Source organism: Otolemur garnettii, unplaced genomic scaffold (genome assembly GCF_000181295.1).
Source record: "Otolemur garnettii isolate 467f Iridium unplaced genomic scaffold, OtoGar3 scaffold00220, whole genome shotgun sequence".
Lineage (NCBI taxonomy): Eukaryota > Metazoa > Chordata > Mammalia > Primates > Galagidae > Otolemur > Otolemur garnettii.
The window spans coordinates 1,949,502-1,973,500 of record NW_003852615.1 but is presented as its reverse complement, the minus strand read 5'-3'; the positions used below and the strand labels follow the sequence as shown (position 1 = coordinate 1,973,500).

Genomic DNA, 23,999 nt, shown 5'->3' with positions numbered 1-23,999 from the left:
GGCCCCCATTTCTCTTCCTCAAGGACGAGGTCCATGGGCTCCTAACTGGTTACCTTCCCTGCCCACAGCTGTTCCCAAACCAACTCTTTGGTTTGTGCTGAAAGCTTTCCTCTGTGTTTGTAGCATCTGTTCTCCTCCTCCTTAGAGGACAGGGGAGGTGGAAGCATTCAAGAGGCCCAAGGGGGATGGGAGTGCTCCCACCTGCTAGTAACTGTTACTCCATCTCAGTATCAGAATGAAATGACTGGGAAATGGCTCTCCCAGGGGCCCACATCACATGCTCCTGGCAAGAGTTTCTTCTTTAAATCCTAACTGAAACTGAGTTATTTCAAGACATCTGTCCAGCAAAGAGATCTCAAAATTGCTTTGTTGGTGATTATAACCGCTTTAAGGAATTTTGTTAGCTTTTGACACTATTTTCTAGATTAAACACAAAACCTTACCCCCAGCATTCCTCACAAGTGTCAGGCAAACATTTGTATTTTGATCAAGACTTTCTGCAGTGAAAACATTCCTTGGTGCCTTTTCCTGAACACACCTGACATGTAAGCAGAATAGATGACCACTCAGTTGATGTGACTTTGATGCTACATGGTGGTTGAAATCTTCCCATTAGAGAAGAAAGACCTAATTCTCTTGGATTAAGCCTTTCTCCACACAAGCATCTTTAGATACAATGCGGGTGTCTTACAGGAATAAGACTGTCTTAATCTAGCTATTGATGCTGGATCTAGCAGCATTACAAGGGGAAGGCAGGTCTAGAATGGGCCAGTTTGGGACTTTAGTTATTAGGAACATGGGCTCCAGAAGAAGAACATTGAGAAGGTGGGTGGACCCCAAAGGCAAAATGTGCTTCCACTTTTATGCCTGACAGTTGTTCTGGATTTTTCTCCCCAATTATCAAACCTTCCTTACACAGGATTAAATTACATGACAGAAACCAAAGAAACTGCAAGGACAAAGCTTGGTATTTGGTAGATGTTTAAAAGATGATGATGGCTCGGCACCTGTAGCACAGTGGTTATGGCACCGGCCACGTGCACCAAGGCTAGCGGGTTTGAACCTGGCCCGGGCAACAAGGACAACTGCAACAAAAAATAGCTGGGTGTACTGGTGGCGCCTGTAGTCCCAGCTACTTGGAAGACTGAGGCAAGAGAATCGCTTAAGCCTAAGAGTTTGAGGTTGTTGTGAATTCTGACATCATGGCACTACCAAGGGCGACACAGTGAGACTCTGTCTAAAAAAAAAAAAAGATGCTGATGAGAGTTGAGTTTCATTCTTCTGCTTATCGGGGTGTTTTTTATCTCTGTCCCAATGAAAACCCAGCTTTTTAAATTAAGTGGATCAGGAACAAGGTCATTAAAAATAGATTTTAAAATGGAAATTAAAACAGAAAGGAGGTGTGAGAGGTCTTGCCAGTCAAATCAACATGCACTTTGTTAGCAGAAGAATCACAGAAATGCGAACAAGAAGGGTGTGCCTTCCAAAGGAGGGGCAGAAAGCTGGTGACTGGAAATGGAATTCCATCCCTCCCTTAAGCACCAGAGTCTCACAAAAACCTTTCTGCCACCTGGTAAATTCACCTTAGTAGCTCATAAGCTACCATTGCCATTAAAACAACATCAGTGTTATAGTTTGGAAAATTAAACTTACACTATAGAAATTAAAGTGAGAGTTATGTGAAAGTGCTTTTTAAACTGAAAAGAAAAATCAAATTTTTATGTGAAAAAAACTATCTGTACAGAAAGGAATCTGCAAGTAAATTGACCATAGCAAATATTTATAAAACATCATTTAAGATGTGAAAGTGACTCTCTGGCCCAAGCAGAGAAGTGATGGATGACCACTTAGCTTAAAAATGATCCTGCAGGCATCTGCAAATGTGCCCAAAACAACCAGGTTCCAACAAGCCCTTACCCACCTTAAAGAAATCAAACAATTGAGTTATTATTTTTGCCAGCCTCTTCATCTTGATGTTATCTTCCTATGTTAATGCATATTTTTAAAGACAAATAAGCACTTCCATCAGGCTCTCCAGTTTCCCTAATTTGCTTATGATGTGGGGGACCTAGTGAGTGAGATATTTAAGTATTGAGATATCTTTGTTTTCCCAATGAATGCTCTAGATGACTTAGCCCCTGGCTGGAGAAAGTGCCCAGGCTAAACAATAATAACAGCACTACCAGGCCCTTTCACATCAACGCGAAACATGATTCACCCCAGGCAACAGGGGTGGCAAATAGGATCTACCCTCATTATTAGAAGATTACATATTTGAGAATTTCTCTACTCATCAAACTTTCTTTGTAATCCCCAAATTTTATACAAAACACTTCCACGGTTATCTGTGAACATGATGCCCAGAATGAAGGAAAATCTGAGTCACCGGGTGTGCCTGTGCCCAGCTGAGGCTGAACAAAGAGACACTCTGCCTTCTCTTTTAGCTCTCACACTGTAAACAGGTGTCTTTTTCATGGTATATTTAGTGCCATGCTTTTCCCATTGTTATGCTTTTTCTTGGTGATTTTACTGTTTCAAATGGCAGTTAAGTGGTGAAAGCCTGGCTAGTGTTTCCATGCACAAAAAGGCTGTGATATACTGTGTGAAAGAAAAAACACATGAGTTAGATAAGCTTCCTTTAGGCGTGAGTTATACCGCTGCCAGCCATGCATTCCACACTAATGAATCCCCCACATACATTAAATATAGTGTCTTTAAACAGAAACACACATAAAACAAGATTACGTACTGATCCCCTGATAAAAATGGTGTGGCGAGAGGCTCATAGGCACCAACCCTGTATCTCCCCCAGAAGAAACAGCTTGGCTAATTTGGTGTTTACAGCAACTTCATACAATTTGGTGTTTGAAATTTTATTGATTATTTCCCCAAATTGGAAACAACCCACATGAGGTTAAGCAATAAGTAATAAGATTTCTTCTTATTCCTACTGTGAACAATGAGAATGGACTGTATCATGTTCTGTGTTTATTTCAATGAGAAAATCAAGATACAAAGAGGTTAAGTAATTTCTCCTAAGGTTATCCGTCCAGTTAGAAACAGAATGAAGACTAATATGCAGGCATTTTGTTTCCAATCTAGTGATCACTGTTCTGTCTCATGCCTCCTTTCACCAAACATCTTGCTTATGAATAAAGATAAGGGCTTTAATTTCTTTATAACACGAGATATCCAAATTTAGCTAGCATTTTCCTCTCTATAGCACCAGCTTTCAAAGTGGTTAGAGCAGGCTCAAGAAGCCAAAAGAGGCAAAAACGAAATGACAGTTCAATCTAGGTTACAGAATTTTAATTGTTGGTTTGCAATGACTCATACATACAAGATACAGGCAGAGAAAAAGTTAAAACTGAAATTCTTTAAATGTTCCTTCTATGTCAGACAAATGTAGCCAATTTCCATAATTTTTCTCATCCTGCAACCAGTGTGAGTTTCAGCAAATTTGCCTATTACCTTTTAGAAAAAACATGGTTTCTAAGTAAATGGATCTATTTTTTTAAGAAAAGATGCCTAAGAAGTGTGGGCAAATCTCTAAGAAATAGAGATAGGAATTCAAAACTTATCTGATTCACTTCTCTTAGAACAGCTAAAATTAAAAGCAAAATAAAAAACAACAAAACAGCATCAGGTTGGGGCAAGGATATGGACTGGGTCCTTCTTACTTTGCTGGAGAAAGATGATGTAGGCACTTGGGAAAACAACTCGATGTTTATTATAAAGTTAAACATGTACTAAATATATGTCAAAGAATCCCACTCCAAGATATTTACCCAAGAGAAATAAAAAATATATGTTCATACAAAGACCTATAAACAAATGTTTATAGTAATTTCATTTGTAATTTCCCCCAGTTGGAAACAACCCATATGAGATCAGGCAATTAAGTTCACAATCTCATCCTAGAAAAAGTGCTATGTACCTCATTGCTGAATATGTCCACGGTCACCTTCGAAGTCCTCCCCTTGGGAAGTTAGACACCAGGCACTGACATCAGCAGCTAGACCGCCCTTTAAAGCACTTTTTCTAGCATGATTTCACAAACTACATTGCCAGACCTTATACCACATCAGTTCTGATGGCCATTCCGGGAAAAAAGTTCCAAAATTGCTTTGAATCTTCTCAAGAGCCCCCAGGCAAGTTGTTTATGGACAGACTAGGCAAAAGAGCTCTCCTGTCTGATAAGAAGTTAGTCATTCTTAATATATTAATCTCAAGATTATTTAATAATATGTTAGGAATAGTAGATGGAAATTTTGAAGGAACACCATTATAATTCCCTTGTCTTAGACAAAAAAAAAAAAAAGTGGAACTTGTTTATATTTGAATGTAGATAAAAAGCTTTTAATCTATGGAAGATTTCTTCTTATTTTGTTATACTGCAGTTCCACTTTAAAGAACAAAATTGAACCTAAACGCAATTTGCCCTGCTTCTAATGAGTGAGTCCTATGAACCAATAAACTACTTAGGAGAGAGCCCCTCTGTGACCTCGCTTCCTTGAAAGAGATGGGCTGGTGAGATGGTGGGGTCCCGGATTTCCAAGGACAGGATGGGAAAGGACGATGCACTTGTTGATCCCTAGTCACAGCTATGACTTTTCTGGTGCCACTCTGCCTATTTGGATGGTATTTTCAGACCTTATTGATTTTTTTTTCTTTTACCTTCTATGACTTTTTTCTTTGTTGATAGCATCCTGCACAAATAGCATCTGCTTCAAAAGCCTGAATGTTTTGCCAGCTTAATTAGGCGTGTTTACTGAGGGCAAATAAAGGAGTGGTAGGAAATGAGCTGTTTTTACTGTGAAAACAGCTTTTCCCTGGCAACCATGATAAGATGTTCTGGGATGGTCAAGTCCAAGGTGCCTTGAATCTGAGCAAAAGCAAGAGACCACATGGGACCTTGTGATTCTCGGAATGATGATACATATTAGTAAAAACGACTCGGGATCCAATCTGAGAGGGGCTAAGCAGGAAGACTCCTTGTCCCTTGGGACCTGTGTCATCCAAGTGACCCAAATATGGACCGGCCAAAGGACTGCCCAATTGGATGGAAATTGCTTACCCCATTTTATGTTTTGTAATGTGCTTTGTTAATAAGGTCTTAGTAACAGATGATAAGGGTCTGTGATATTTCTTTGTGATCATTATATAAGTAATGGTATATTTGAAGGGAGCAAATGTGTTCAGCTTAAAGCAATAACGGCATCTGCTAATGAAGCTATACTATAGGTAAAATGTAAAGTTAGAGTATATTTAATGTTTTGAGAGAGCTCTAGTTTATAAACACTTGCCTGTGTCTTCAAAAATTCAGTGTATCCCAAAAGTCACTCTTAAAGTTGCCTTACACGGGGAAGATGGGAAATTGTAACTAACTGTATCTTCATTTATAAATATCCATTACTCAGTTTTACAGAATATTTACAAAATATTCTCTACATGTTGGCCACATGTTTGTAAAATTTAGTAATGGGTATTTTGTAAATAAAGGTATATTTAGCTACAAATTCCTAATTTCCCTCTGTAGGCAACCTTAGAGGTGACTTTTGGGATACCCTATTTATTCATATCTATATTTACCATGGGTTCTGGCTTAGGGTTAGAAAAACTTGCTTATCCTCCACCGATAGCACATATAAGAAATTCTCTACATGAAGCTTTTTTTAAAAAAAATTAAAACACTTATGGAAATGACACTAAAATTTGCAGAATGTCAGAGAAAGCCCTGTCCAAAGCCTTCCCAACTCCCTTAAGCAAACAAACCCCCTTTTCCTCCATGCCCAATTTAGCTTTATTCATTCCTCAATTACAGCCTTGTATCATAGCATTGCATTGCTTAGTCAGCCTATCCTTTTGTTAAGATATAAACTCCACTAGGACAGGAGTGGCGCTCAGGTGCTTAGAAAATTATTTTTTATTAAAAGTAAGAAATTGTACAATGCCTACCCTAGAGATGTCATTACACTAGAATGCCATGGCACAGACTTCACCACGGGGTCAAAGCTGAGGCCAAGGGGACAAGAGTCTGGTGGGATCCAAGTTTGTTTCAGGAGGTCTATTTGTTCCTCCAGGGAATACAGGGATGTAGGTTGCTACAGGATGGGTATTAGATCTGGTTTTCCTTAAGCTATTTTGGGCATAGGTCAATTCTTCTGAATGATGGCAAGACCAATATAGATCCACACCCTTGGGTTAAAGTAAGTCCTGAGATGGCCTCTGGAGAAGGACAGGGACATGGTCTTTAAGCTGGTCTATACTATCGAACAAGTTCTACGAGTTTTTTGAAGGGATATTTGTTCATTTATTTTCTCTAATCACTCTTAATTGCCACTTGTGACCAGATTTTTGGGTTTTTGTTTTTTGTGGTCCTGGAATAAGTAATTGATCCAAAATAATCCAATAAATTCCTCCAGAATTTATTTCCACTTATCTTTGACCCCTAGGCAAAACCACATTCCCAAAGTTATAAGCTAATAAATAAGATTATACGTATTTCTCATTCTTATAAATAAATTTCTTCATTCTAATCTACTTAAATAGCCCTTTAAGATTAAAAAAGGCAGATGACCTATTACTATATAATAAATTAACCCAAAGCTTAGCAGCTGGAATAGCAGTAAGAATTGATTAAACACGTAGACTGTAGATCAGTTACTTGGGAGCAGCTTTGAGGTTGCAGTTAAGATAATGGCCAGGGTCACAGTCACCTAAAGGTTTGACTGGGTTGGAATGATATGATTCCAAGAAGGCTCATTCCTATGGCTGGCAACTTTGTGCCGGATATGGGCAGGAAGTCTCAGTCCCTCACTACATGGACCTCTCCATAGGACTGCTTGGGTGTCTCCAGACTGGATGATCCAAGAGAATGGGCAAGGCATCAACTGAAATGTTCTTATGACCTAGCCTCAGAGGTGACACATCTGTCCTTAACTTGTATATTCTAATGGATGCAAAGGCTAGCCTTGATTCAGTGTGCAAGGAAAGAATACAAGAGCATGAATAACAGGAGGTGAGCATAATTGAGTGTCATCTTGGACACTACACTTCCACATTTAAAATTTTCCCAGCACATCAAAATCAATGACATAACCTAGACTGAGTGTGCACGTCTTAGTTATGAAGTTTAACATTTTTCATGGACCATCTCAAAGCCTACTTTGCATGATCTGTGCATAAAGCAATAATTCTTCCAGCCATTCGCTTGACCCTTGAATTATATCTAATTCTCATATGGTAAAAGGCATCCATCCAGACACGTCTTAACTTTTATTGGCTCTTAGACTTATTTATTTATTTATTTATTTTTTGAGACAGAGTCTCACTATGTCACCCTTGGTAGAGTGACAGCTTACAGCAACCTTTGGCTCTTAAGGTTCCTTGGTAGAGTGACAGCTTACAGCAACCTTGGGCTCTTAAGGTTCTCCTGCCTCAGCCTCCCAAGTAGCTGGGACTGCAGGTGCCTGCCACAACACCTGGCTAATTTTTGTTACAATTGTCATTGTTGTTTAGCTGGCCCAGGCTGGATTCAAACCTGCCAGCCTCTGTCTATGTGGTCAGCACTGTAACCACTGTGCTACAGGTGCTGAGCCAGCTCTTAGACTTCTTGAAGATGCTCAATATTGAAAGACCAACACTCCTGAATGATGCACAGATCACAGTGCACTACTGTACATACAACTTCAAGGCTTTTATGGATCCCCTGAGCTACAAAAAAGAAACTCTGACCTACAAGCTATGCACATGTTTTCAGCTGGCTGCCAAATACAAAGTCATAGCTAGAGCAACACAGACCAGCGGCTAATGTTAGGGACAACTTTAACATATGCACAAGTGGAATGACTCCACTAATAACTCAGAAAGTCACCACAACCCATCGCCTCGGTTTTAAACATTACTCACCACCAAACAAGATTATGTGAAGTGAATGCTGCCCAGGGCTCCAGCTAATTATGATAAAAGATAGTTTCTAAGCATAAACGGTAGCCAGCAAGTTTGTCGAGGAACTGGGGGGTCTCGCTATCTCCAGTGAAACTTTTTCCCAGAGAGATCTATCACATGTTAAGCAAGAGAAAGCACAGGTTCCCCAAATGTATAAAACTACAGCAAGTTAGCTAAGTTCAATTAACCTTCAGTAGTACCCTAGTGCCTGGTACCGGTTATATAAAAAGATCAGTATTCTTTTCAATACATAATTAATCTCATCAGTATCATCTGTGACAGTTGTTTAATATGCAGGTTACCAAGACAACTGAATTAGAATCTGGTGTGAGTATGATGAGAGCATGGGAGGGAGGACTCTGTATACGTACCAGATTCACTAGGTCTCTGGTTTTCAAAGTGAGATTCTAGGACCAGGTACACTAATATTAACAGGGAGCTTAGAGAAATGCAAATTCTCTGAACCACCCCCCCCCAGATCTACTGCATCAAAACTCTGCAGAAATGGAGCCCACTGGTCTGAGTTTTCACAAGCCTTCTAGACTCTGACACTCAGTAATTCCTTGTTCCTTACATAGCATGAGAATCTTTATCTTCAGGTTGGTTAAACAGTTGTATTTCTATAAAAACAAAAGTTATAAATTTATTTTCTTACTCTTCCCATTAAATCATCTTCCATAACCAGGCCTTGTGGATGTCTTATACACGCGCCATCAAGGAAGAAGGGCTATGGGAAAAGACTTTAAGAGCGGATAAACGAAGGGAAGTGTGATTCCTTCTTTAAAAAAAAAAAAAAAAAATGAAGGAAAAAATCACTTTCACAAAATAGGAAAGTCCCTGGAAAGAGATATTCCTAAAAGGATCTTCACTCTCCTTATGCTTATCCTTTAATGTCTTTTAAATTCTTTAATAATTTGCAGGAAGTTTATTTAGTGTTAACATCTGTGGTCCCTTTGTGGCCTATAAACCTCTGACCATGTAAAGGAATGTTCTAAATGGATGTTTCTGGGACACCACAAAAGCCTTACAGATGACATTCAAGCTATGGGTTATGACGACTTTGGAAAACACCACGGTAAATACTTGTTGTCTCAATTTTCTGACATAAGTGAAAACAGATGCTTTGGATTGAATAGGCAGTTAATAACAAGTGTTATGTAATGCAATTCAGCTGACAAATTTAGGGGCTTTATAAGACTAAATGCATGTTCCTTGTAGACAGCTGAGAGAGGTACCTGAAAGTATTTGAAAAGGCACTGACATGTTGGTGAAAATTTGTGAAAATGAGATTTCTTGCCAAGAAAATATGGTGAAGGAATTTTGACTAACCTATAGCGTGAAGTATTGTTAATTCTCTAAGTGACTCAAATAAATTTCTTAGTCATTCTGGTGATTCAGTTGTAACATCAATATTTAAAATTTGTTTGCAAAACTGGATAATAAAAACAATTACTTTCTTTGGTGAAAGATTTGTTTATAAAAAATTTTGCAACTAGACTGATGGATAGCAAAGCAAAACATAAACCATGGTACTACCAATGTGTTGATCAATTCAAACTCGGATGCATCACACCAAGTTACTCGGTTTCTAGAACTCTCATCTATTTGTTTTTTGGTTTTTATTTGTATCACAAGGAAAACCAACACCACAATGCAATATGGCACACACGTGGGCAGGACGGCACACACGGGGATCTGGAACGCTAATTTACACATACATTTTTCCCACTGTTCATTATTACTATGGGTTATAGTTAATAACTCTCAAAGCCAATAGAATAAATAAAGTTATAATGGTAGAGATGGTGAGGGTCTTCCAAGCACAAGAGTTAGAACTTAAAATGGCAACAGGAAAGAGGAGGGTTATAAACAATAGAGAGGAAAATTTGAAGTCATCTTTTGAGTAGAGCAAAGAAAACAGTGAACCAGAGGAATGGAGATCTAAGAGAGAGACTGGTATGTTGAAATGGCATTCAGTGCCTGCAATTGTGATTTAGTTGTCAATTAGATCGCATTTCTTGGGGACACTTTACATGGAAACCAGGTTTCATGGAAATGTTGGCTATAAGTCAAATAAAGAAAAACATGGCATTTGAACTTAAGATCTGACTCAGTGAGCTACTGGAAAACAGCAAAATTCTCAGCAAATTCTTCAAAAATCAAGCTCCAACAACTACCAGGAATCCAACATTCGGGCATGAATAGAAAACCAACGTTGTGCAATGGCCTATATTATACATGGCTTTTATTATGCATATATTGTTGCCATCCTGCAAGGGGCACATTGACTTGCCGTATTTATATTCAAAGTCACTTGATAATGAACGGCAGTGTGAATATTTCAGTTGTGCAGTCTGGCAGGCAGAGAGCTTATCAAATGATTTGTGAATGAATGCTTTTTCAAGCTTACTGATACCAAGATAAACGAGCAAGAAATCGTGATATTTTTTCAACCGAGTGGAACACGTAGCATAACACAGAAATAATACTCCTAACTTGAGAAAAATATAAAGTGTGCATTGTCTCCCAAAGGGATGATTCCTTCTGTAGCCAAAAGGAGGAAGCATCAGCTGAGAGGTGAGAACGCGGGCCAAAGTGGCCAGTGGGAGTGGTGGGGTGGAAGCCAGAAGAATGCTCTGAGGACTTTCCCGGTGTTCAGAGAACTGGGAAGAGGCAAGGCAGGAGAAGAAGGGCAGAAAATGTCCCATCACCTGATCAGTCCTGCCTGGCACCTGAGAAGCGAGGAGACTGACCGCAGTGGCATCAGAGAAAGCCAAGTCACACAGAAGTGCTTTGCAAGAAGTGGAGAAAAATGACCAAGGGCCAGGATTTGTGCTTCCAGATCTTTCCCAATAAAAGATAAATCTGCTCTGAGCAAGACCTTCCAAACCCTTGGAGGGAGAGATGGACAAGGGAGAGAAAGTGGGACGGTGATGGCAGAAGCGTGCTTAAAACGCTCTCAGTGCCTCAGCCCCTCGACTCAGATCCCGTTTCACTGACCAGCTGCCACACCACAGGCCCCGACACACTAGACTTTGACACCCAGCAAGAGAGTGTTCTTTACACTCAGCTTCTTTTCAAGAAGTGTCCATGCCATTGGAGTGTGGAGGAGGTCTGCCTCTCATTGCCACGGCAGGTAAATGGTTTTTAAAAACATACCCCATCTTCGCGTCGTCTTTTACTTAGGTAAAAATTCCATTACTAATTTTAATATTTACTATTTAAAACTCCATTAAAATCACACTAATACCATTTATCAGTAAGAGCTAAACAGAGGACTAATATTTTTTATTATCTCCTTTTTTCAAAGGAAGCATTCTGATGTTCAGAAAGGTTCAGTAACTTGCCCAGGCTCACAAGTACCGTTGCCCTTGACCCACCAGCGCATACAGCTAATTCTTGATATTCATCTTTCCAGTTCATAATCAAACTACAGATCGGGGTAAACCTCAATGGGAAAGCACACCCAGCATCATTTCCTTCTAATGGTAGTAAAAATATAAGCAGTTAGGGAAGAATCCCACAACGACAGGATCATTAGGAGTATTTGAAGAGGATGGCCCAGAGAGGAGCAGAGGGGCTGTTGTCCAAGTCATCCAGGACCTTAGTTCAAACTAACTGGCAAGCGAGCCTTAACTCCCTCTGGGAAAGTAAAAGGAGAAGGAAGCTGCCCCGGGTCTCCTGCTGGCATATCTGGAACATGACTGAATTCCAGAGCTCTCTGCCAGCAGGACTTGGGCAGCCCACCCCAGGCCCTTCCTTAAGGACAGAGTCTACTGCTCTCAGAGGAGAGGATCTGCTCTCCCTTAGATCCTGCACACCCACACACACGTGTGCACAATGGCCTCTGGACCTTTGGAAAATCAGAATGTTTTCTTATCAGCTAACAGAATGGAAAAACCAAAAGATGGGATTTAAAGAGAAAAAGAAATCTGAAACCACCTTGGCATCACATTGTAAGCAAAGCAGCTTGTGTTCAGAATCCTAACAAGGGTTCATTCACCACGCAGAGAGGAGGGAATCTTCATTTTATTGGAAACCCAGGGGAATAAATTTCAAAGATGTTTCAGATTATAAAACATGATACATGCTGAAAAATTACCCTTAACCTAAAACACAAAGAGGAACTGGAATGTATTGGTAATGTGTGTTGTTGAAGAGATTGTTTCCAAAGTGTCCATAATTCACATAACCTGGATTTTGTGAATAGGAATATTTATTACATAAATGTGTAATTCCTGCATTTTGCACTGACTAAGATTATGAGGTCCTTTATTTTTCTTAACATATTAATTCGTTTTTTTCTTCTTTGTGTATATTATTTAAATTTAATACATAGTAATACAGCTTAACTCCTGCAAATGCTGAATATTAAATGAAGATAAAGAATGAACACACTAATGGTTTCATGTGAAAGAAAATTACTTTTGTGTGGCCAAATATTTTTAAATAGAGCTGATTTCAAACTCCTCAAAGACAAAAAATGTCTTACTCATCTTTGTAATTCTTTTTTTTTTTTTTTTTTTTTTGAGACAGAGTCTCCCTTAGCTGGGACTACAGGCACCCACCACAATGCCCAGCTATCTTTTCGAGATGGGGTCTCTCTCTTGCTCAGGCTGATCATGAGCTCTGGCAATCCACCAACTCCAGCCTCCCAAGTGCTGGGATGACAGACGTGAGCCACAGCGCCCAACCTCATCTTTGTAATTCTAATGTGATCTTTAAAAATATTAATTGAATGACAAAATGAATAAACGTAAGTCCAGTCTTGAAAAACACCATCATAGCTTCTGATCAGATATAGTTCCTGATATTTTATAGAGGTAGAGAGTAGCACTTATGTTGTAACTCTAAAAACAAATGTTCATCTCAATCTTGAACGTTTCCTTTGTATGTAGCTTTGGAAAGTACTCTGAAAACTTTTCCAAATGATGTTTTAAAATCCTGGAACAATGCAGCAAAAAAAAATAAATAAATAAAAATCACTTTTAAATTGATAGAAATTAAAATTTAAATATCAAAATAATTTACTTGCAACTTTTGCATTTCACTCTGGACTTATCCAGAAAGATTTACCAAGGCTGGGCACAGTGGCTCACACCTGTAATTCTAGCACTCTGGGAGGCTGAGGCAGATAGATTGCTTGAGCTCAGGAGTTGGAGACCAGCCTGAGCAAGAGTAAGACCCCACCTCTAAAAGTAGCTGGGCATTGTGGCAGGCACCATAGTCCCAGCTACTAGGGAGGCTGCAGCAAGAGAATCGCTTGAGCCCAAGATGCCATGAGCTATAATGCCATAGCACTCTATCAAGGGCATCAGTGTAAGACTCTGTCTCAAAAAAAATAAAATAAAAAAAATCCGGGCGGTGCCTGTGGCTCAGTGAGTAGGGCAATGGCCCCATATACCAAGGGTGGCAAGTTCAAACCCGGCCCCAGCCAAACTGCAACAACAAATAGCTAGATGCTGTGGCGGGCACCTGTAGTCCCAGCTACTCAGGAGGCTGAAGCAAGGGAACCACCTAAGCCCAAGAGATAGAGGTTGCTGTGAGCTGTGATGCCACATCACTCTACCAAGAGTGACAAAGTAAGATTCTGTCTCAAAAAAAAAAAATCCCAGAAAGATTTATAGTTATACATAAAAATTTTCAAAATCTATAGATGAGCAGTTCTTAACCCTGGCCATATTAGAATCACCTAAGGAATTTTTTAAACTATCCCACCCTAGCTTTATTTATTTATTTATATTGAGACAGGGTCTTGCTCTGCTGTCCAGGCTAGAGTGCAGTGACATCATCATAGCTCACTTCAACCTCAAACTCCTAGACTCAAGTGATCTTCTCTTCTCATCCCAAGAGTAGCTGAGACTACCACATCCAGCTAATTTTTAAATTTTTCATACAGATGAGGTCTTTCCATCATCCAGGCTGGTCTCAAAGTCCTGAGCAATCCTCCTGCCTTGGACTCCCAAAGTGCTGAGCTTATAGCTTAAGCCACTGTAGCCCTAGATCAATTTAAATCATCGAATGGAGAGGTGGAACATCATATATATTTTTAACAACTTTTGATTATTCTCACATGCAGCTAGGATTAGCACTATTGGGATAGATATTATAGTATTGAAACACATATGTAAATTTACATTAAAGAAGAAAATATGGAATTACTATATCTAGGTGAGATTCAAATTGGGCCTCAAGGTAATTAATTGCTCTAAAACTAATTTCTAATCTGACGAGATTTGTCTTGGTTTTCTAATGAATAGATTTTCAATGTGTAAGCTGTGATTGGAAAATAATAGCAACCTCTCCATGAAAATATTACATCATCTATCTTCTCTTTCCGAATTCCATAGGAAGGAACATTAGTTGATGTCACAGCTTGTTACTTAGAGGGTCCCAAACCTCAGACCAGCTTGAAGGCTCCAAAATTTCTATCAAAATCACAGAATATTTAAGTTAGGGCTTTGGTACATTAGGGAAGCCTGCAACCTACTATAGCAATCTTGCTGCTGAAGGTTCTGGTCCAGAGCAGCCTGAGACCTTGAAGCCAACCTTTCCTACCTCATGCCTCCAGCACCATTGGGACCATCCCAATAAGATAGAGTAGGCTAGAGAAAAGACCCAAAGGATATTCCATGGGCTTCTGGGCCTCACATTTAGAATATTTTCTTTACATAACCTGTGTTTACTTTGTTTCCTGACAGCATATGGAAGAATTGCTTTATTAACACTAACCAGGATCTGAGAGAAGCTCCCTTGCTTTTTCTAGCTGCCTTCTTCACATTACTGATAAAAGTATACTTCTTTCTCCAAGCAAATGTAATTAGACCTAACAGTAATTCCCCCATTTACTCTAAAAGCCACTCCACTGACGTTTCAGAGGCACATCTGTTAGAGGAATGTATTGTCAAGTTCCTAGTCAATTGCTTAATATTTGTTCATTTTTATCTTATGTCTTCTCTTTTCCTTTGACAGATGGTGGCATTATAGAAAGCAGTTTTGGCTCAGCGCCTATGGCTTAAGTGGCTAAGGTGCCAACCACATATACCTAAGGTGGGCTTTGGTACATTAGGGAAGCCTGCAACCCACTATAGCAATAAGATGGTGGGTTTGAATCCAGCCCGGGCCCGCCAAACAACAATGACGTCTGCAACCAAAATAGCTAGGTGTTGTGGCGGGCGCCTGTGGTCCCAGCTACTTGGGAGCCTGAGGCAGAAGACTCGCTTGAGCCCAGGAGTTGGAGGTTGCGGTGAGCTGTGATGCCATGGCACTCTACCCAGGGCAACAGCTTGAGGCTCTGTCTCAAAAAAAAAAAAAAAAAAAAAAGAAAAGAAAAGAAAAGAAAGCAGTTTTTCAACATATTTGGGAGAGTCTGCTTTGTGCATCTCTCTATGTGGGATCAACCACACTTGAAGAACACAGAGAAAATCAGCTAAGAAATGTAGACCTTAATAGATTTGTTGTATATAGAAAATAAGGCCCATATTGGGTGCCAGATATTTATTGTGGAACTCTTAAGATACTTAGCTCAGTTCTCAGGGATTTCTTAGAATTAACTTCAATCATGGAGAAAGAAAAATTATCACTTTATCTACCATCATTTACCACAAAAAACTGAATTCTGTGGGACGTTGATGGAGTTTTACCACTCAAACCAGTCCATTTTCTGCAGTTGGGCTTCCTCTGTTTACAGTTCTACTAGCTGTGTGACTTTAAGCAGCCATTGAGCATTTTTGGTGGATAGACTCTAAGACAGTTAAGGTGTATAATCAACTTGTCTGATTAGACAATTTTTCTGATAGACCTGTGAGTTGCTTCTAATTGAATGTGGCAAAAATGATGGGTTGTCACTTCCAGGATTAGGCTACACAAGACTGTGACCTCCATATTATTTGCAGACTTTTGGGAGCTTACATACTTTATTGAAGCAACTGGCCATAATAAAAAATAATTGAGGTAACCACTGTCATTCCATAACCTTCTATTAACCAGTGAGGAAAGGAGGCCCTGGGTGGTATCTGTGGCTCAGTGGATAGGGCACTGGCCCCATATACCCAGGGTGGTGGGTTCAAGCCTGTCCCTGGCCAAACTGCAACAAAAAAATAGCCAGGTGTTGTGGTGAGTGCCTGTAGTCCCAGCTAATCGGGAGGCCTAAGCCCAGGAGTTAGAGGTTGCTGTGAGCTGTGACGTCACAGCACTCTACCGAGGGCGACAAAGTGAAACTGTCTCAAAAAGAAAAAGAAAAGAAAAGAAAAAAGAAAAAAGGCCCTTAACCCAATGATCCTCCAGGTATTGGATTCTGCCAAAAATCACGAGCTTGGGAGTAAATCCTTCCCCAAGTGAAGCTTCAGATAAAGGTCTGCCCAATACCCTCACTGCAGCCTCCTAAGAGATATTGGAGGAGAGGAGAGTGGCCAGCTAAGCCGGGCTGAGACTCCTAACCCACAGCAACTGTGAAATAACAAATGTGTGTTGTATTAGGCCAACATTTTGTGGAAATTTTTAATATAGCAACAACTAACATACTCTTAAAGGTTAGTTCCTTATTTGTGAAATGGAGATAATACATCCATATATATCTTTACATATTTATAATCACTCACCATTAAACACTATGCCAGATACATAATAATATGGTTGTCTTTTTTTTAAATGTTATTTTAATAGAGTAAATGTATATAAACCTTTATTTTTCTATTTTATGTTAAAAATATTACTTCTTTAGCCGATACTGTTTATTTTTACCTTTTTTATTTTAACAAATGTTTTTATTTTACTATTCTAGCAATCTCTCATGTTAGATTATCCTATTTATTTTTTAATTTTGTTAATTCCTAGATAACTTTAAGTTTACCTATTTACTTTCAATATTCTCTTTCTCTTTTATATCCAGTTTTATAAATGGCAATCAGGGTACAAGCAAAAGGAAATTTTTCTGGAATGATGACCCAGATAGAAAGGTTGGTCACATCTCTTGAATGTCCCATTAGATACCTCACTTTTCTCTTAGACAAACTTTCTGTCAACTCATATTAACTTATAAAAGAAACTTTAACTGTCTTTGCCTATAATATAGTATTGATGAATTGTATTCTCAATGGTTCTTAAATATTCTCAACATTCTCTGTGAGCCATTAACTTGAAGAAAAAGAGAGAAACTAAAATCTCTTGATGTTTATAAAGCCCTATACAGTGCTCTATAAAACCAAACCAGTGAACATATAATTAACACAGGGAAACTTTATTTGTAAACCTTGGGTTTTAAATTTATGTATTTATGTATTCATTTAGTTAGAGACAGAGTCTCACTATGTCACCCTTGGTAGAGTGCTGTGGCATCACAGCTCACAGCAACCTCAAACTCTTGGGCTCAAGCAATTCTTTTGCCTTAGCCACCCAAGTAACTGGGACTACAGGTGCCCACCACAATGCCTGGCTATTTTTTTTATTGCAGTTGTCATTGTTGATTGTAGCTGTCTTGGGCTGGGTTCACACCCGCCAGCCTCAACGTATGTGGCCAGCGCCCTATCCGCTGAGCTACAAGCACCGCCCTAAATTTAGCATCAAAACAAATTATACTTGATCCATTTTTACATTCCTAATATAAGGTTATTTTAGAGCAGGGGCAAAATTTCATTCAGTTTTACCTAATAGAAGCTTATTAATCAGTATTTAATATATTTATTGATTATTAAAAGTTATTAATAATCAAAGATTGTTATGGAAATTTGTTATGTAGAAACAGACAACTAAAATACTCTTAAATCTTAGTTCTTCATTTGTGAAATGGAGAAAATAATATGTATTTCACAGGTGTGAGAATAAAATGAGGTAATTCATATAAGCATTTAGCATTATATATTATGCCTGATATATAGCAGTATGTGTGTTATATTTTTAAAAATTATTATTAATTCTTAATAATCAATGGAAAATCACATTCATAAAACTGACAAGAAAATTTAGAGCTATAAAAGATTCTAAAATAATTCTCCTGTGGTTTTCAAACTTTATTTCTAGCAACAGAACCACTTTTTCTAATATATTCCTTAATACAGTCCCAGCAATAATAAATCTATATTACTGTAAAGCAGAACCCCACTCCCTGGGCTTTGCACTCCCACTATTATACTCCCAACTTCCCTGCCCTCACAGGAAAGAGACCCTCTCACAAGTATCAACCACCCTTTGGAGAAATGGGCGGAGTTGCTGAAGTGACACATTCTTGTTTTGTCCCAGTGAGGTTGGGAGAGTTCCATGGAGAGTGAGAGCCAGCCCCCAGGTGAGTGGCTGGAACGTTTACAGAGCAAGACGTAAGAGCATGCCTGTCCAAAGACAACATTCTATTTCCTCTTTGTAATCAATCTTGAGGAGTCTGGGCAGATAGACACAGGCACAGTTGTTTCCTGAGTGGATTTCTCAGTCCTGGCTTCCCCTCTCAGTATTTTGCCACTCGCTGAGCTCTGGCCCAGAAGCTACCTTCGCTGCCAGGGCCCCTCATCTCTCAGCCATCCTCTTCCTTGCCCTAACCTGTGTTTATACTTCAGACTTCAACATGGGTGCCTTATTGTCTTGTAATTCTTAACACTTCCAGTCTGGATTGGATCTTCCTAGTTGTTCTCAAAACCCTTTGTCTTGACCCAAATTTTAGGATGACCTCACTCCATTGTAATCATTCCTTCCCACCCCTCTCCTCCATTAACTACTCCACTCCCTGAAAGCAAGTGCCAAGCTTTGTCTCCTCAGCCTCAGTGCTCTACATAAACCTGGAATATAATTTGTTGCTTGAAAAAATTAATGCATCTTTACATAGAAGATGGAAATAATGTTATGTCAGAATTGAAGGCATCATCTTTTGCTACTTGATAGCTAAGTGACTTGGAGTAAATTACTCAAATACCTAGAAGCACCATTTTATGCTCTGTGAAGGGGAATAATAAAATACCTTCTTTATTGGTGCTATAGTTTGGCTATGTCCCCTCCAGACTTCAGGTGTTGCCAGTGTGATAGCACTAGGAGGTGAGGCCTTTACAAGCTGTTAGGTCATTAGAGCTCTTCTCCCATGAATGGGATTAGCTGCTCTTATAAAAGGGGCCTGGCAGCAGCCATAGGCTCTCTCGTCCTTCTGCCTGTTACTGTGTGTGCAGTAAGAAGGCCCTCACCAGATGCCAGCACCTTGATGTTAGACTTCCCACCTCCAGAACTGTGGGAAATAAGTGTCTGTTCTTTATAAATCACTCCATCTCACCTATTTTGTTATGGCAGCAGAAAATGGACTAAGACAACGGAGAGCTTCAAGAATTTAATTAGATCCTCTACATTACTAATAACGTTATCTATGATAAAATTAGGAATATCTATGGTGGTTACTGTTACGCTTATCACCTGCCCTTGTATATTTCTGTTCCTGGAGTCAGAGATTTCTACTCCGTCAGATAAAGATCCAAGACAAAGAGCCAGTTGCCTCTTTCCCTCTGCCGTATGCCAAGAGCCACACCCAAGATCCCCGTATTCTCTGGCCATCTGTTTGCACTTGAAGTATCTTCAATATTCCTCTGTGAATTTCCTCACACATGCTTCAGTAGGTATGACAGACTTGCTTAGAAATAGTAGCTTTTTGCCTTCGGACTAATTACAGTATTAATCACCAATACGGAAGTACACTGGCATTTTCACGCAGAGATGTGTCAAGGCCCTGATGTCCATTATAAAATTCTATTGGATCCCCTCATTACATATTGTTCTCTGTGGTTTTTATTCAGCCTGTTTGCCAGGGGTGGGAATGTCCTACGGTGCCAAGAATAAATATTCTGAGAGGTAGCTAGAACACAGGGGCTCCAAAGGTATGAAACAATGTGGTGATTCTTCTCTAGTGCGTGTGTGTTATGATCTAATTATCTCCTACACAACAAGGTTAACAGGATCTCACCTGGTAGGTTCAGGTGTCTTGCCAACCCCCGTGGAAAAGCTGATCCTAAGGCAAAGGTGCAGCTTTCCACAGAGTATTGTTTGGCTGCATGGGCAGATAATGGTCAGGCTAGAATGCAATAGAGGTTTCCCTTCATTGTCACCTAGAACACTTACTCCACCTTTCCATCATGAACATGCCACTTATTTGCTACCTTACAAAAGATTTGTCTGAACATAAAACCGTACACAATTTGGTGTGCATATTTTTTCAACACTGATCCCGTTTCTATGATGTAAGCATTAATTAAAGCATTAATACCTATTATGTCCCACGGCTAAAAGCTTTGTATCTCTAATCTCATTTAATCCTAAAATGCTATGAGATAGCTATCATTAGTCCCATTTTACAGATGAGGAAACTAAGGTTTAACAAAGATAAATAACTGGCAAAAAATATATAGTCATTGAGTAGTGTAGAGAACAGAGCCTCAATAATAAGTCTCTAACTTTAAGCTTTTGAAAAGTAAGCCAAGGTTTCCTAATAACTTTTTTTTTAATAACTTTTTTTTTATAACAAGGTGTGTGACGAGGTATGAAAATAAGCAGAGGACATGTGACAAGTGACTTCTCATAAATAATCAAATACATAATAACGTATATACGTAAACACATAAATCATCAAATATGGATATGTTCTTGAGAAGATATAAAAATTAAGAGGATGTTTAAGAACTTTACGTGAAGCTATTTTGTTGGCGGGGAGGGTAGCCTTCACATGTACACCTGCACAACATGAGTCCCACTGTGCCCGGCAGGGGAGTCTGCTGACCTGGCAGAAAGCAGGATAGAACATGGATTTTGAAGCAGAAGCTCAGTATCTAGTCCTGGCTCTGCCATTAACATGGGAAAGTTACTAAATCTCCCTTGCCCTTGGGTGTTTTCATTAGTAAAATAAATGGTTTATCTAGTTCAGTGGTTTCTAAATATTGGCCTGTGGGAGAGTTTTCCTAAGTCTGTGGTAAAATGAGAAAAATAAGGACAATGGACTTCTTCATGAAGTTAAACTCATTTATTTTATAAATCCAATCAAATGGCTTGCTTTGATGAACCATGGGGATCCCCCCCCCACTTTGAACATCCTCACATAGCAAACTTCCAGTATGTTCTCTATAATAAAACTCTGATATTAAAATTGTATGTGTTTTTACTGATCCATAAATCCAAAGGTCTAAACCAGACTGTATAATCTGAAATGTCCTTCCTAGCTCTAAAATGCTAATCTCTTCTTAAATCACAAATACTAAAAAAAAAAAAAATACTATTTAACTAATTCTAAAGTAGGAGAGAACAAGAAAAGAAAAAGCTTTTTATCTCTCTTTTTCTTTTCTTTTTTAGCCTCCCATTTCCCCAATGTGTTCTGTGACAGATAAGCCCCTCACCCTGTAAGGTATCATAGCGGTTCTACTAAAAGAGGGTTCTTTATCAAATGAGTTTAAAAAACAATGGGTTAAAAAAGTTCAACAATTAGTGTGACTCTCCTCAAAAAGACAAAGCAGCAAAGGCACCCCAAGTTATTGACAGAAAGCAACTGCCTTTCGTCCCTAATCCCACCCATTGCAGGACAGTGCACCCATGCCTGGAACACAGTTTGAGAAAGGTGACTTTAGCTAAAAGAAAGTTCCTCGATAGATGCCATACTACAGAAAAAAACACAGCATTAAACCCAAGGAGATTGTAGCTAAAATTTCATGAGTTTTATTTTAAAATTATCAAAACTGAATTTTTTCTTTAATTTACAAAAGAAACCTGGGTGAAAACACTTCAGGCTAATGTGCAATGAACTAGACAAAAGGGTTTTGGCCATTTTTGACAACTAGGTGAGTTTTCTTCTTTGCCGTTAAAAATAAAGGAAAATTATGTCAAGAGATTTGTATCCAGTGATTGCAACACAATAATTAAGGCACTTGGAATTGGCAGAAGTTTACAGTAACAAAATTAAGGCTATCATCCCTACACAGGGGACAGAAGGTAAAACAAAGCCATCTGTAGGCAGTGACCCTGAGAAAAACCCCCAGACTCTTCTCGAATGGTGTATCACAGTTAAATATTCCATAAGTATTAGCAACAATTCATTCTGAATGTTGGAGGCTCGTAATTGATTTGTTCAAATCTCAGTTTTACTGTGATCAAGGAATAAAAATTTTAGCCGAAGGAAAAGAGCTCATAGTAGTTTTCTTTTTTAATTTTCCTTTGCATAATTATTTCCTCAGAGTTGAGGTTTACATAGTCTTTTTTATTACTTTTCACATCGTGTAAAATATCAACTAGCAAAATGCTTCAGCTTTCACATTCTGGATTCAAGTTTCACTTTACCCACAGAGGAAGGAACAGTTTTTACTTGGGTCAAGATGATCCTGAAATAAAATATTCAGAGAGAGGACCTAAGAATGATCTTTTGGATATACGGACACTATCAGCCTTTCTTTCCGACTGAAGGCATCCCAGGTTTTTGACAAGCGTGTGGCTCAGCACTACCTCCAGTATTTTCCATCATAACTGCACGGTAAATTCCAGTCTGTTTTTCATAATCCTGCTGACTACAGCAGTCTCCAACCATAAAAAGCCTTCACAGACCTAGAGTTGGCTTAGAAAAGTGCCTCTGCAGAGGAACAAAAGTACATACAACATTTATGTGCAAAGACAGGAGAGAGGCAGCAGCCTCTTGTTTGGGTTCTGATGGGCTCAAGGAATTTTTTTTTAGGGTCTAAATATAGAAATTTTAATTTTCATCTGATAACATTTGTAAACAAAATACCAACACTAAAATGAGAGCGACTTAGCCAGGAAAAGGGGGAGTGTCTTGTCCAGCAGATCAAACACTCTTCCAAACTCTGCTGGACGGAAGTGTCTACAAATTAGCACATGACTGCACTTTGGGCTGAGCAGCCTGGACTCCCTCAGCCTCATAGTTAACAGGTATGTTTGAAGTTCACCCCCCAAATTCCAGGCTTCAGAGCTAGCCTCTGTTGAACCTTAAGCTAATCCTGGGAGGGTGATAAAAATACCAAACACCTAATTTTAATAGAGTACAACAGCTATTTACATGTTATGATTCAACATACAAATACTACACTTTGAAACTATACCGCTCAAGTTCCCGTGAACTTCTGCTCAACTTAATAAGAAGTTGGTTTTCATTTTTGCCATCAAGAGTTGCAACTGAAAAGCAAGTAACAGAGAAGGGGAAAATAAAAGTTTAAGCACCCCCTTCCCACGTTGGAACTTTGACTCTCTGCAGAGTAACTCTAGTCCCCCCAGATGGAAAAGCAGAGCATATTTAATATCAGCATTTAAAAACCAGTCTATCTTAAAACTACTTTAAAACATAAAACATCAGGGCTACTTGCCTTTTGGCAATTTCTGTGCATTTCCCAGGGCTAGTGCAATACTTCCACAGACAAGTAGACACCCCAAGCTGGACAGCATGTTGCATTTGCCACCTCACACGGGGAAAGATGCTGGTGGGTGCCTCGCAACCCTGGAGCTGCATTTAAGTGGACTGTCTCCCGGTGACAGAGGCGGGCGCTGCACTTAGCTGTGCTGTGGGCTTACTCACAGGGGGTGGAGACAAGATGACATCACACCCTTTCCCACACACACCAAGGGGGGGAAAAAAGCACAACAGCAAAAACATATCATCACATTTCCCTCTGCTAAGTTATAACTGTCTGCCTCTTCCCTTTCCTCTGTTGATAGAAAACTTGAAATTATGGCCAATTTGTATTTGTGAAAGAAAAAGCATTTTGGCAGTTTTGAAACATCGGATGCACTACTTTAGGGAATTCAGGAAAGACCTACTTAAAGCTATCAAAATCTTAAAAATATAAAATAAAAGCTTATTAGGAAGGAAACTGTTTTTAATTATCTAGTAAACCAACCCAATTCTTTTAAATGGGAGTAAACACATAAAAATACACTTTGAGTCATTCTGCATTCAATATTATGAGAAAAAAAGTTACAAGTTAAGTCCTTGGATACACAGCTATACATCATGTATAACATACTATATGTATATATGCCTGATACACATATAATACGTGCATATATTCTGTAGATGTTGATGTAGAAATACAGAGAGCACT

The 23,999-nt window shown here is 39.1% G+C and overlaps 1 protein-coding gene across 3 annotated transcripts in view; it reads right to left on the bottom strand.

Moving 5' to 3' along the window:
* ABI3BP (ABI family member 3 binding protein) overlaps positions 1-23,358 on the bottom strand; it is a 233,430-nt gene extending 210,072 nt beyond the window's left edge. For all 3 annotated transcript variants that reach the window (XM_023508060.1, XM_023508061.1, XM_012812736.2), the window contains exon 1: positions 23,265-23,358. In XM_023508060.1, coding sequence (XP_023363828.1) covers positions 23,265-23,343 — 79 coding nt within the window. In that variant the 5' untranslated portion in view covers positions 23,344-23,358. The remainder of the gene's footprint in view (positions 1-23,264) is intronic.
* Between the last annotated feature and the right edge of the window lie 641 nt (positions 23,359-23,999).